This window comes from Thamnophis elegans, chromosome 13, assembly GCF_009769535.1.
Source record: "Thamnophis elegans isolate rThaEle1 chromosome 13, rThaEle1.pri, whole genome shotgun sequence".
NCBI classification, from domain to species: domain Eukaryota; kingdom Metazoa; phylum Chordata; class Lepidosauria; order Squamata; family Colubridae; genus Thamnophis; species Thamnophis elegans.
Window position 1 is genome coordinate 43,728,461 of NC_045553.1, and position 14,831 is coordinate 43,743,291.

General features: G+C 48.0%; 1 protein-coding gene across 1 annotated transcript in view; it reads left to right on the top strand.

The window, feature by feature from the left end:
• Nucleotides 1-12,806, top strand: part of LOC116516599 (beta-galactosidase-1-like protein 2) — a 54,562-nt gene extending 41,756 nt beyond the window's left edge. Inside the window, exons 14-19 of the mRNA XM_032229192.1 lie at nucleotides 677-748; nucleotides 1,589-1,667; nucleotides 3,177-3,264; nucleotides 7,200-7,314; nucleotides 9,204-9,320; nucleotides 10,162-12,806. Of these exons, the coding sequence (XP_032085083.1) occupies nucleotides 677-748; nucleotides 1,589-1,667; nucleotides 3,177-3,264; nucleotides 7,200-7,314; nucleotides 9,204-9,320; nucleotides 10,162-10,248 (558 nt within the window). The 3' untranslated portion in view covers nucleotides 10,249-12,806. The remainder of the gene's footprint in view (nucleotides 1-676; nucleotides 749-1,588; nucleotides 1,668-3,176; nucleotides 3,265-7,199; nucleotides 7,315-9,203; nucleotides 9,321-10,161) is intronic.
• Nucleotides 12,807-14,831: the final 2,025 nt, after the last annotated feature.

Sequence of the window (14,831 nt, forward strand, 5' to 3'; positions counted from 1 at the left end):
TTTCGCGAAAACAGGCCTGTTTTTTGTCAAAAAAAAGGGGGGGGGCATGCATAGCCTTTAGGAGGCTTATAGAGTGCTCCTAGGGGTTTTTTTGAGGGGGGGGGAATTGAGCAAAAAACAGCCAATTTTGGTAAAAGGGGCGGTGTTTCGGGGGGCCAAAAATGCTGTATTCAGTGTATAAGACGCACCCAGATTTTCAGCCTCTTTTTTTGAGGGGAAAAGGTACGTCACTCCGTCATGCATCAATATGGATTCGAACCCCCAAACTGCTGACCTTTTTAATTGACAAGCTCAGCGTCTTAGCCACTGAGCCACCGCGTCCCCATGTCCCAATTTACAGAACGCCATTAAAAGCAGAAAATATCTTTCTTTCTTTTTTTTTCATTTTTGTGGAGCAGCTGCATGGCCATAACCTGCTAAATTGTAACTTACTGAAGCTAAATAATCTAGGCTTGTTTAATTAATTTCCCCTCATTCCGTTCGTTTCTATAATCTGTTTAAATGATTCTCATTGTAACACGGCTACAATTGGGTGCTTGGATCAGATTCCCACCGCTGGAATTCTCACCAAGGGCTCCCAGGTGTTAAGGTCTATAAACCCTCCTCTCATCTCCTGACTTTTGTGAAAGTTAAAAGACAATGAAAACACCTTGTTGTTTTTTTTCTTCTCCTGCAGGTGTTTATTAATACTCGATACATCGGTCAGCTTGATTACAATGTGCAGGAACTCTCCATTCCTAACCTACAGGTGAGCAGTGAGAAAAAGCAGCTGGATTCCCAGATCTTCCTTACATACTCCAGATTTCTGCCTTGCATCCCTGCTTCCTTTTCTTTCAAAGATTCAGGTACAGGTAGTCCCCGGCTTACAACAGTTCGCTTGTCAGGTTTCCTAAAAATGCCCTAATTGATTCCTGAGTATCGAGCCAAGTTTCAATGCAAAACTAGTCATTTATTAGGAGAACCATTTGGCAAGGCCTCTTTGCAGTCAGTTCTGAGCCTCGTTTGAATTATAGCTGAACTTTACCCCTGTTCCTTCCCTCCTCTCAGTCTGTGTCATAAATCACATTCACCAATGAGGTGCACCCCTCCCAAACCTGCTGCAGTAATCTGAGATCTGACTTTAGCCGAAAGTATGTGTGGAATGCGACCACCCCCCCTTCTCTCCTTATGGCAACTTTAGGAGTTGGCATCGTTTAGTGACTGTTCAAAGTTACAACGGAACTGAAAAGAGTGACTTACGACCGTTTTCCACACATATGCAGCCTGATCATTTACATGTGATTTATATTTAGAATGCTTGACAGCTGATTCACATTTATGACGGTTGCAATGTCCCCGAGTCCCGCGATCGCTTTTTGCGACCTTCTGACAAGCACAAATCCGCGGGAGGCCAGATTCAATTAAGGACAGTCTTACTGATTTAACAAATGCAGGGATTCGCTTAACAAAGGTGGCAAGGAAAGCCGTAAAATGGGGCAAGACTCACTTAGCAAAATTTCTCGCTTAGCAACGTAAATGTTGGGCTCCACTGTGGTCATAAATCAAGGACTATCTGTTTTTTTCTTTCTTTCTTTCTTATTCCTTGCAGGGATATAGGCAGCTGCAAATCTTAGTCGAGAACTCCGGGAGAGTCAACTATGGACTTAATCTGAACAACCAGCGGAAAGGCAAGTCAGGCTGTTTTCTGTTCTCGTGACTTTAATTGTAATTAAAAGAAAGTTTTGCCTGGATTGTATGCTCCCTGCTTTAAAGCAACAACGTTGAAGTTCTGTACCCAGAAAGAGGTCCCAAAGGTGCTTTTTCAAGAGGCAACTGGTTTTTCTTTGAAGGCGTTTCGCTTCTTATCCAAGAAGCTGTGACTTGATGGTGGGGAATGGAAGGATTTATACTCCTTGCAGGCGGCTGGTCAGTTTACATCCTTTTTAGAGAGTCGTTGAGGCCACTTGGAGGTTTATCTCTGTCCTCAGGGTCACCTGAGTGGTACAAATGGGTGTGGAACTGTTGAAAGGACTCGTCGTAGGCTGGAGATAGATGATGTTGCATCCCTCCCCCTCTGTTGAGAGAGGGCTGTTCAACTTTGTCATAGATGGCTTCTTTGATAAAAGTGGCCTCAACAACTCTCTAAAAGGATGCAAATGACCAGCTGTCTGCAAGGAGTCTAAATCCTTCCATTCTCCTCCAGAGCTGAAGAAGCTTCTTGGATGAGAAGCGAAAGAACTTCAAAGAAAAACCGGAAAGTTGCCTCTTGTAAAAGCCTAGAGAGGGCTGTATAAGCACTGAAGTGGTATATAACTCTTAAGTGCTATTGCTAATTGAGGGGTTGCCACAAAGTGGAGGGGGGCCAAATTATTCTCCAAAGCCCCTGAGCGCAGGACAAGAAACAACGGATGGAAACGAATCAAGGAGAGAAGCTGCCTGGAATTAAAGGAGAAACTTCCTAACAGGGAGGACAATTAACCAGTGGAACAGCTTGCCACCGGACATTGGGGGTGCCATTTCTGAGGGGCACCTGTCAGCTCCAGCGCGCATGCACGCTCTGGCCAACTGATTTCCGTCCCTGATTTTCGGCCATTTTTCACCTTCCGGAGGCTTCAGGGGAGAGGAGAAAAATGGCCCAACGGGCAACTCGGAAGTCCATCCCCGAACTTCCGGTTTGCGTGTTGGGCCGGTTTCCGCCCTCCCCAGGCTCCTAGAAAGCGGGTCGAAAAACAGACCTGCTGGGCCCACCAGAAGTCGGAAAACGGGCCATTTCCGGCCGCCTGGGAGGGAGGGGGGGCTGTTTTCGCTCTTCCCCAGGCTCCAAGAAAGTCGTGCGCGCATGCACAGGACAGTGTGGTGGGGGTGATCATGCACATATGCGCAGGGGACACGGCATGGGGGGGCATTAAATTATGGGAGTTGGCACCTCATGCGTGCAATAGCGCCCAGGCATGCTTTTGGCCCTCGAGGCGAAAAAAGGCTCGCCATCACTGGCATAGAGTCTCCTGCAGGGGGTTGGACTAGAAGACCTCCAAGGCCCCTTCCAGCTGTGCTCCGATTCAGAATTGGGTGGGGACACTCCCCCCTCCCCAAATACGGTGGGCAGCGGTGGCGGCTGCCTCTCCTGGCACCCGGCCAGGCCTCCTCTTTGAAAGGTGATTCATCAGCCTCGTCTCTGCTCTCGTTCTCTCTTGCAGGCTTAATTGGCGACATTGTTTTGAACAAAACCTCCTTGAGAAACTTCAAGATTTACAGCCTTGAAATGAAACCCAGCTTCATGGAAAGGTTTGCGTAGTTGAATCTCGGCAACAGCAGCCCCCTCCCCCACTCTCAACCCCCTCCCCCTTTTTTTTCCTGTTCTGTTGATTTGTTTCCCCTTTGTTTACTGGAATTGTGCTTGGCCAGGCTCCAAATCCTAGTTAGCAGCTCCACCTGCCAGCAATCTGGCATCTGGCAAAGAATTGGGGCCGGTCGCTCTCAAACCCGCAGAGCCGTGCAGCGGCCTTTCTCAGCCATGCCCATTTTTCAATCCAGTTTTCTCACTCCCATGCCATCCGGCACTGCCAGGACTGATAAAATGGTTTGGTAGATAAAGCTAGAATCCTCAGGCTAGGAAGCAGGAGACAGAGAGTTCTAGGTCCAGCCTAGGCATTAAAACCAGCTGGATGACTCAGTCATTAGGAGATGGTGAGTTCTAGTTCTTCCTTAGGGTGGGTGACTTTGGGTCAGCCGCCAGGAGATTGTGATTTCTAGTTCCTCCTCGAGCTGACTCCTTTGAGCCAATCACCAGGAGAAGATGAATTCTAGTTCCTCCTTAGGTTGAATGACTTTGGGTCAGTCACCAGGAATTGGTGAGTTCTAGTTCCTTCTTAGGGTGGGTGACTTTGAGTCAGTTACCAGGAGAAGGTGAATTCTAGTTCCTTGAGCTGACTCCTTGGGGCCAGTCACCAGGAGATGGTGAGTTCTAGCTCTTCCTTAGGTTGGGTTACTTTGGATCGATCACCAAGAGGTGGTGAGTTCTAGTTCCTCCTTAGGGTGGGTGACTTTGGGTCAGCCGCCAGGAGATTGTGATTTCTAGTTCCTCCTCTAGCTGATTCCTTTGGGCCAGTCACCAGGAGAAGATGAACTCTAGTTCCTCCTTAGGTTGGATGACTTTGGGTCAGTCACCAGGAGATGGTGAGTTCTAGTTCAATTCTTAGGGTGGGTGACTTTGGGTCAGTCACTAGGAGAAGTTTCCCACTTTGAGTTAATTATATAAAAAAAAAAGTTGGGATATGGATGGGTGGATGGAGGAAGGTAGGAAAGGAAGGCAGGTAGGGAAGAAGAATGAGAGGAAGGAAAGAAGTGAAAATGAGAGGAAGGGAGGAAGGAAAGGAAGGCATGGAGGGAAGAAGAATGAGAGGAAGGAAAGAAGTGAAAATGAGAGGAAGGGAGGAAGAGGGAGGGAGGGGGAGGAAGGAAGGAAGGAAGGAAAGAGGGGGGAGGAAGGAAGGAAAGTTCCACAATTACTCAAACTTTTGAGATAAACAGCTACTGACAAGAACTGACAAGAAAAAACCAACTGCTTATGCTGTGTTGTGTTTTGAAACTTAGCTGGAGAACCACTGAGCAATACTGTCTTATTACTTATTACAGTGCTAGATTAACACTGAAGATGTTACATCCACAAAAAAACCACCAAGCTCAGAGAGCTCCTCCTCCTCCTCCTCCTCCTCCTCCTCCTCCTCCTCCTCCTCCTCCTCCTCTCTACAAACCCAGCTCCCTTCCACAGCTGATGCTGTTCCCTAGTTGGGCCATGAAACATCTGCAAGAAAACCACCAAGCTCAGAGAGCACTAAGTACAGCACACTCTTCCTCCACCTCCTTCATTCTAGCACTGATGACATTACCTAGTTGGGTAATGAGATCTTTGCAAGAAAACCACCAAGCTGAGAGAGCACTGAGGACCTTTCATTTCACCCCTGAGCTACAAATCTCCTCCACTGGTCATTATTGTTTGCTGGTTACAGTACAAGCTGGAATAATTTTGATTCTTCCTGTTCTGGGTTCTGGCTCTTCTAAAAGAGGGCAGGGGGCACTTCGAGGGAGGGAGGCTGGTGGAAGAGGGAAGGGAAAACCCCAGTCCTAGAATCCTAGTAGAGGCCTCTGGCTGGAGAACAGCCACTTCAACAGCACTTCAAAGCGGTGATAGCCGGGAGGCACCCTTGAGGCCATCAGTTCCAACTCCCGGCCCTCGGCAAAAATCCCAACAAATGCCAGCTTTTGACAAATGGCTCTTCTGTTTGCACCCCTTTCCTTTCAAAATCTCCCCCTGCAGTTCGGAAGTTGTTTTAATCGTGTTGCAATCCTCAGGAAGGTTGCAGACCAAATTGGCAGGCTTTGTTGTCGGCCCCTCCCTGCCCCCCCCCTCCCCTTCTGTTTCCAAAACCGTTGAAATTTGTTGTCGGCGGGGATGATGCTTGGAACACCCAATTCACAGATCGGAACAGATGCAGGCGAAGTTCCCAGAATCGCAAAACACCGCCACGACAATAGTGAGAAGGAGCCGTTGTGCGGCAATTAAATCCAGCCGCCTGCTTGGCTCAGGGATCCAAACGGCACCTGCCAGGTGGCTGCCTCAACTCACCTTAAAGGTGCCTCTCAAGAGGAGCTTGTCATCTCTGGGTCACTGGCTACATGGGTGGATGTTTCTTAGACGTTCTGGTGGGGGGGGGGGTCTTTGTTGCTCTTTGAGCTTGGTTTACTTACAGACATTTCTTGACCCAGCTAGGTAACGTTATCAGTGTTAGAAGGGGATGGGTTTGCTCTCTAGAGCACGGATGACATTAACTAGTTGTCTGCAAGAAAACAGCCACGCCCAGAGAACACCAAGGACCTCACAGTTCAACCCCCAACTACAAATATTCTTTGCTATCCATCTTAGAAGTTTTTTTCTGGCCTGTTGTGCTCGTTGGATTTCCAGTGTGTCCTTTAGTCTACCTAGCCAGGTTTTCAAGTGCCCAGCTGAAAGAATCCCAATTTTTGAAGGAGAGTTTGACCTGAGGGATGATGAACTATGTTCAGGATGTCTGTATGAAAGTCTACTCAAGAAAAAGTTGCTAAAAGGTGGAGAAAGTGCATGCGTTGCCCAACAAGCAAGGCTTATAAAGGAGAATATTTGTAGCTCAGGGTTGGAATGAGGGGCCCTTGGTCCTTGGACTAGCCCTGATGATGTTACCTAGTTTGGGTAATGAAACGTCTGCAAGAAAACAACCACATTCAGCGAGCACCAAGGGCCCCACAGTCCTCCCTCCCTCCCTTCCTTCCTTCCTTCCTTCCTTCCTTCCTTCCTTCCTTCCTTCCTTCCTTCCTTCCTCTTTCTTTCTTCCTTTCTTTCCCTTCCTTCCTTCCTTCCTTCCTTCCTTTCTACCCTACTTCCTTACAGGACTGATGATGTTATCTAGTTGGGTGATGAAAAGTCTGCAAGAAAACAACCAAGTTCAGAGAGTACCAAGGGCCCCACAGTCTTCCTCCTTCCTTCCTTCCTTCCTTCCTTCCTTCCTTCCTTCCTTCCTTTCCTTTCCTTTCCTTTCCTTTCCTTTCCTTTCCTTTCCTTTCTACCCTACTTTCTTACAACATACTGATGATGTTATCTAGTTGGGTGATGAAACATCTGCAAGAAAACAACCAAGTTCAGAGAGCATCAAAGATCCCACAGTCTTCCTCCTTCCTCCCTCTTTCTTTCTTTCTTTCTTTCTTTCTCTTTCTTTCTTTTCCTTCCTTCCTTCCTTCTTTCCTTTCTACCCTACTTCCTTACAGGACTGATGATGTTATCTAGTTGGGTGATGAAACATCTGCTAGCCAAGATCAGAGAGCACCAAAGACCTCACAGTCATTGTCCTCCTCTTCCTCTTCCTTCTCCTCCTTCTCTACTACCACCACCATCTCCTCTTTTCTGCAAACCTGACACCCTTCTAGGACTGATGTTACCTAGTTTGGGTGAAGAAATGTCTGCAAGAAAACCACCATGCTCAGAGAGACTAAGAACCCCACAGTCCTCCTCCTCCTCCCCCTCCCCCTCCTCCTCCCCCCTTTCCTCCCTTCTAGCACTGATGATGTTACCTAGTTTGAGTAATGAAACATCTGCAAGAAAAAACAGCTGAGATCAGAGAGCACTAAGGACCCCGCAGTCCTCCTCCTGCTGACCCCTTGGAAGAAACAGCCCTTTCTTTCTCCCCTAGTCTGCGTGGAACATCTCCTTGGAGTGCCATCCCGGACAGCGCGGTGGGCCCCGCCTTCTTCCGAGGGACACTCCAAGTACAGTTTGTGCCCCAGGATACCTTCCTGAAGCTCGAGGTAAGTTGTTGACAGGTTCACCAGAGCCATAAGAAGAGATGTACGCGTGTAGGATGAATGTAGATCAGTTCGGTTTGGATTTACCTGAGCCTGCTTCCTAGATGAAATGGCTGTGAATTGGGATAATATCAGCGTTCCAAATATCGTGCAGAATTAAATCAGAGTCCAAGGCAGAGCTATCCTTAAAGTTCCAATTTAATAAAAAACAGACATGTTGGCATCATGCTATGTAATCCCAATTCTGAAACTCCCTGGGATTCCACCCCAGTTTAAAATTCATGATCTTGTCCCCCACACCCACAAATCCATCACATGGTCCAATCCTCTTCTTCCTCACTGGCATCTCCACCCAGCTGGTTCCGGTCAGGTGCAAAGGTGCGGAGACAAAGAATAACCTTGAGCTTCTAGAAAGGAATTTTTTATTTTGAAAACAACACATTCTACCCCTTGCTATTCCCCTCCCCCCTTAATGAGAGTGTGGCAGGCCAAAGATTCTTAAAGCAGCGTTTCTCAACCTTGGGCACTTGAAGATGTCTGGACTTCAACTCCCAGAATTCCCCAGCCAGCGAATGCTGGCTGGGGAATTCTGGGAGTTGAGTCCAGACATCTTCAAGTGGCCAAGGTTGAGAAACACTGTTAAAGGAACCATTGCAGGCCTGACAATGGCCTTCATCGTGCCTCAGTCCTTGGTGGCCCAGGGGCATCTCGTGGTGGTAAGGCACTGGAAGGGAAAGGAAACAATTGGACGGCCAATTGTATATTTTCAGTTAGTATTCTTTCCACGCAGTTGGGATTGGCCTCCTGTTTTGTTAGATACAAGGTGTTAACAATGGTCTGAAAAGGTGAGCTTTTGCTCAGAATACTTAATTTGTAATGATGAATATGCATTTGTCTCCTTTCTTTCTTTTTTGTTATTTGCAGCAGGAGCTAGAAAAAATATGTGTAGGGCTTCGGGCACCACTGCAGTAGTTTCTTAAACGTGGCTTATTGCAGCGGTCATCAATTGGGGGTCTGTGAGAAAATTTTGGTGGTCCGCAGAAAAATTATTTGCATTTTTTATATTGCACTCAATCAGAGGTCCTCAAAACTACGGCCCCTGGGTCGGATATGTGCAATGAACGCTTGTGTTGCTGCAGCGAGTCTCCCCTTTCGGGGTCTTTTGGGGGGGCAGAGGGGGGGGCAGAAATTCTGACTTGGGGTCTGCTTCAGCCTCCTGGTGGGGGGCTTTGGGGGAAAGCCAAAGGGAAGCACCACTGGTGGCGAAGAGCCAAAGGGCCTCGTTCCAGTGGGACTGCATCATGGCCTGGAACTGGCTGACCATCTCAGCCCACTGAGCCTCCAGGCGCCAGTACCTGGTCTTGCACTCCTGCAGGTCTTCCCTCTGCTTGGAAAGCCTATGCTCCTAGTCCTCAGTGAGGAGCTTCTGCTGAGCCTCCTTCTCGGTCAGATCTAATTTGAACTGAGCTGTTTTGCCAACTCTTTCTCCTGGTGGCTGCTTAGCTCCAGCAACTGCTTCCTGTTGGGGCCCTAAGGAGCCCGGGCAGGCAGGCGAGGAGTGGCTGGGAGGGGAGGGGCAAGTAGAGGCCAGCGAGGTGCCCCTCGACATGGAGTGACATTGAGTTGGCCACGCCCACCCAGTCACATGACCACCTAGCCATGCCCACCCAGCGAGTCATTAGGCAGATCATATTAGTGGTCCGCGGGATTTAAAATTATGAACTCAGTGGTCCCTTGAGGTCCGAAAGTTTGGTGACTTCTGACCTATTGGGTGTGATTCTCAGACATTTCATCGCTGAGCTGACACTTGCCACCTGTAAGGGCACCAGGCCCATCAGAGAAGACGAATATCTCGACCCATCTTTAGTGGGGTCCCTTTTTTGTGTTTCCAGGGCTGGGAAAAGGGAGTCGTCTTTGTCAACGGGCAGAACCTCGGTCGCTACTGGAAAATTGGCCCTCAGGAAACACTCTACCTCCCGGGAACCTGGCTCCAACAGGGATACAACGAAGTGAGTTGCTTGATTTGGATCTCGTTCTCTTTCTTTTCACCTCTGTCTATAGACCCAGGACCAGATTGATCCAGTGGTAAAGGTACCAGGTTATAATCCAGGAGACTGGGAGTTCTAGTCCCGCCTTAGGCATGAAAGGCGGCTGGGTGACTTTGAGCCAATCACCAGGAGACTGGGAGTTCTAGTCTCGCCTTAGGCACAAAAGCTGGCTGGGTGACTTTGGGCCAATCACCAGGAGACTGGGAGTTCTAGTCCCGCCTTAGGCATGAAAGCCGGCTGGGTGACTTTGAGCCAATCACCAGGAGACTGGGAGTTCTAGTCTCACCTTAGGCATGAAAGCCGGCTGGGTGACTTTGGGCCAATCACCAGGAGACTGGGAGTTCTAGTCCCGCCTTAGGCACGAAAGCCGGCTGGGTGACTTTGGCCCAATCACCAGGAGACTGGGAGTTCTAGTCCTGCCTTAGGCATGAAAGGCGGCTGGATGACTTTGAGCCAATCACCAGGAGACTGGGAGTTCTAGTCCCGCCTTAGGCACGAAAGCCGGCTGGGTGACTTGGGCCAATCACCAGGAGACTGGGAGTTCTAGTCTCACCTTAGGCATGAAAGCCGGCTGGGTGACTTTGGGCCAATCACCAGGAGACTGGGAGTTCTAGTCCTGCCTTAGGCATGAAAGCCGGCTGGGTGATTTTGTGCCAGTCCCTCTCTCTCTCAGCCCAACTCACCTCACGGGGTTGATTGTCATGGGGGAAATGGGAAGAAGGAATGTGGGCAGAGTTATCCGAAAGAGAACCGCTCTTTTCTCTGAACTGGGCCGTCCCTTCTCTTCTCCTTCCTTCTCCAGATCGTTATATTTGAGGAGCGTCTTGGAGGCCGCATCATCCATTCCACGGACCTGGCATTCTTGGGGAGGGTTCAGTACGTGACCTGAGCTTTCTTCCCGATTGCCCCACCCTCTACTGGTAGTCCTGGTTAAGGTTCTTAACTGATGGTGGGAGGTAAGAGAGTCTGGCTGCAGGCCTCCCTCCCTCCCGTTGTGAAAAACCGTGCCCCGAATCCTTATAATTTCTAGTTATGGGTGGAGTTTGGCCGAGGAAGGCCCGCCCGGTGAGAAGGTTAAGACTACTTGAAAAAAGAAAGATGCCCAGATAGTTAGGAACGTTCTCCTAAAAAAAGGGAAACCCAAACTTTACTGCAAGTTCTCGTGACCTGTAGCACTGGACGCTAAGGACCTGTCGAAAAGGAACCGCCGTTCAAGATCCAATGAATTGAAACAGCCGATCGGCAGCGGTGGGACTTCCTTTAGGTCGGGGCTGGAAAAGGAACATTTTTCCACAGTCCACAGACCCTCAAAGCTGCCAGTCTCAGGCACCTGAGTTGGTCCTTTAGGCAGGCTGTGAAGGAATGTTATTTTTTAAACAGCTTTGCGTTCGTTTGTTCGTTCCCACCCAAATCTTAAGAGGAAGCAACACTACGTTTCCAGGCGTATAAAATGCCAGCCGTCGATGGCGACTTCCATGCAAAGCCAGCGGGAATTGCATTTCGGTGACATGTTGATGGATTTTGGGGGTGGTTGGGTGGGAATTTGGCTTCCTCCAAGCTACACAGAGCGCCTGTAACATCTCAAGCCCCTCGCCACGCGCCCCTCGCAACTCCTCCCAGCTGGACCACAGGTTCTGGAGATCACCAATCACAAAGGGTGGGTGGGTGGCATCGTGATGTATCTTCGCACCAAGACTTTCACATATACTCACCTGCCGCTAAACTCTCATAGCGCCCCCTTGAGCCAGGAGGAAGCTCCAACCTAAGTGTAGAGAGACTCCCCCCCCCCGCTCCTCCAGCCGAAAACGGTGATGTTTCAGAAAAATAGAGACGCCCGGCAAAAGATCACACAACACCCCCACCCCACCCCGGGTTGCAATTTTGTGTAGCGCGCTTCAGCCGTTGTTCACCACAGGCGCCCCTCCCTCAGCAAAATGGGACTTGGCAACTCTCGATGTGTCCGCAGCCGTTTTAGCTTTCTGGACTGGATCTCCTAAAGGGGCATCCGAAGTCCCAATCCCCGAACACAGCTCCGCTTTCAGAGATAATCCTCGGATGATGACGGGTTGCGTCGAGACGTGACCTCGTCTCCTGCCTCCGAGGCAGGGTCTGAAGGATTGGAGATTCAGCCTGGACGGATGCTTTGAGGAGGGCATTCCTGAATAATTAGTCAAAAGAGGAATTGGATCTGTTTTTTAAGAGGCAAGGCAACATGACTACATTCCCCTAGTGTGACCCCCTCCAGTGCTTTGAGGTACAACCTATGGCAAACCCAGGTAGCCAGCGCATGATGGATCTTGTATCCCTAAACTGGTTGGGGAAAAGCCACTTTTAAGCCATAAACGTCCGATCTTTATATCCTGCTGTCTCTCCCTCCTTCCGTCCTTAACCGAGACCTCAGTTTCCCCGTTGGAGCCAAGTGTTGTAATAACCGTGGGCACAATCGGTGTCCATTGTCGTCCTCTTGCCACCTGCCGTCGTGGCTTGCAGGCCACCCTTCCAAACACGCGACCACATCCCCAAATAAATTTTGGCGCTTGGTTTTCCCGGCTTCCCCCTTTACAGGTGAAGGGATTGGAGACAGGAGTGCCCAACCTTGGCAACTTCAAGACTCGTGGACTTCAACTCCCAGAATTGGGGGATTCTGGGAGTTGAAGTCCACAGGTCTTAAGGTTGCCAAAATTGGGCAGCCTTTCTCTAGCCATGGCTAAGCCCAAGTGACGTTTTGGTGTTTTCCGGCTGTTGGAGGCCATCTTTCATTCTGTTTATGAAACCACAGTTACAATTGAAAACGTAAGAAAAGTACAGCTATAAAAAAACAGAAGGCAAAAGGGGGTGGGGGGGAAGCAGCACCCCTTCCACCTGTTCGAAGCTCTGCAATTCACCAGCACCCCGATGGCAAAGATTAGGATGCCTGTGGAACAGATCCCCGCCTGCCTTCTTCTACCACGTGCTCCTTTGCAAAAAAAAAAAAAAGGGAGGAAAATTGGGATGAATCATAGCAATTTTCTCCTTTTTTGGTCTGCGATTTGCTACCCGCCAGGCAGAGTTACACTTATAAAATGGAGAGAGAGACACACACACAGACCAGCAGAAGGAATGGCGATCGGAAAGACGTGCTTCACTGAGAAAACCGAATTTCCTTTTTTTCAAAAAAGAAAAGAAAGAAAGCATCATCTCTCGTTTCCCCTTTAATCAAAAGTTCGGGCAGGTGGTTTTGTTCGGAAAGCCCATGGATTAAATTTCCGTAACGTTTTGATGTGAATTTAACTCAAAATGCTGTTTCCCACCCTCCTGCCCACCGACAGCGACCGAGGTTTTGAATTTTTTTTTTTTTTTCATAAAGTTGTATTAAGGCCTAGTTGGTTTGTTGGTTTGGGATTTTTTTTCCCCACCCACCCCTGTGACTGGTTTGCTAGATATTTGTAATAAATTAAGAAAAGAAAGGAAATTTGTCTCTTATTATTTATTGGCACCACCGTCGCGTTCTCTTATCGCAAGAGGGCTGTGTCACGATTTGAGCCACACGGCCTTAAGCATCTTAAGTCACTCAGTTTAGAGATTAAAAAAATAAGCCTGAAGTAGCCTGCAGTGCTGCATTTAACCACTGCGCCACCTCGGCCCTCTCTTCCTTTTTTGCGCCGCTGAAGTTTTGACCATCATTCCAGAGCCGGATACAATCCAAAGATGGTTACCGCCATTCTTGCCAGCAAGCTCATGTATGCCCTTCATTATGCAACAAACCCCCTCCCCCCAAATCTTTATATCCACGTAACTTCAGCATGTACCAGGAAAAATAGACCTTGTGAATAGGCCAGGGTGTGTAGTAGGGCATCCTGTTCTGCTATCTCCCCCACTCATCTGTATCTTCTTTTCCATGCATCACTTTTGCCTTTCGCTCGGAATAAGCTGCAGGGGAGGTCTCTTAAATTTTGAGCCCGCTTTTCGATTATAAACTGATATAGTTTTAAATGCATCTTCCTGGGATGTAGGGGAATGAGGATTTCATTCATATATATATATGTATGTATGTGTATATATACATACACACACACACACATATATATATATATATAAAGTCACAACCCCTGGTATGCCCAAATATGGGAGGAAGTTCACTGCTTCCATTCTCTGTCCATCGGCTCGTCATAAGAGATCATCCAGGCAGAAACCCTATATTTATCAGCACAAATACAACACACATGCACACACACACACACACACACACATATATGCGTTGTATTTGTGCTGATAAATAAATAAAGGGAGACTAGTATACTATTTCAAGCTATTTAGCTCTCATCAGCTAGCCATACCCTTACTGGGATTGGAACCTGTGCTGTATTGCATCTTAGTACCAATTCCAGTAAGGGTATGGCTAGCTGATGAGAGCTAAATAGCTTGAAATAGATCTATACTAGTCTCCCTTTATTTATTTATCAGCACAAATACAACACAAATGTAACAAAGGCAACAGTAAAAATATTGGGTTTCTGTCTGGATGGTCTCTTATGACATATATATATATATATGCATGCTGTATATAACATTTTTTGCTGATAAATAAATGAAGGGAAACTTGTATGGATCTATTTCAAGCTATTTAGCTCTCATCAGCTAGCCATACCCTTACTGGGAATCGAACCTGGGCTGTATTACATAGGCAGTTATAATAACCTCTAAGCATCAGGCTTTGACACCTTATTCAGTCTAGGGCACTGAGTGGTTTGGTGGCCTAGAGGTGGAGCTCTCGCCTCACAATCAAGGAGGCTGCGAGTTCGATCCTAGGTAGAGGCAGATATTTATCTCTCTGGGCATAATGAGAATGTTATCTGCTGAAACAAAACTCTGCATTGGTGACAGGAAAGGCATCTGGCCAGTAAACCCTCAGCTCCATTCAATTGCCCAGACTCCACCCCGCAAGGGATTATGGGCTCATTAAAAGAAGATGATTCAGTCTAGGCAGAGTACAGTTCCTCAATCTGGCAATTTTGAGCTGCATGGACTTGAACTCCCAGAATTCTGGGACCTCAACTCCACATACTGTTCTCTTAAAAGTTGAGAAACATTAGGCTTTTTTTTAGAAGAGTGAACTTCAATTCCCAGAATTCCCCAGCCAGCATGCTTCAGACAGACAGCCCTAGAGTGTTTATAGCCCGTGTCAATTTCCCTTCTAATTATCCTGTTCTGATATCTATGGCAGATGATTGACGAATCCGACCAATCAATAAAACGGACACTTTTGCCCTCTTTGTTGATTTTTTGCATTGCTCGCATTTCACCAATGGCCCAGGGCGAATCCCGAATCTCCATCACTCTGCTTCTTAAGATGCTGTTGTTTCATTTTACTTTATTGGATCGTTTCCAGGAAGTCAGGCATAAGTGAGCTGTTGTTGTTTTTTTAAATACTGATTTATTAATTTATTGATCTTTTTTTTTTCCTTCCTTCTGCTCAAGAACCGAAGCTGGTCT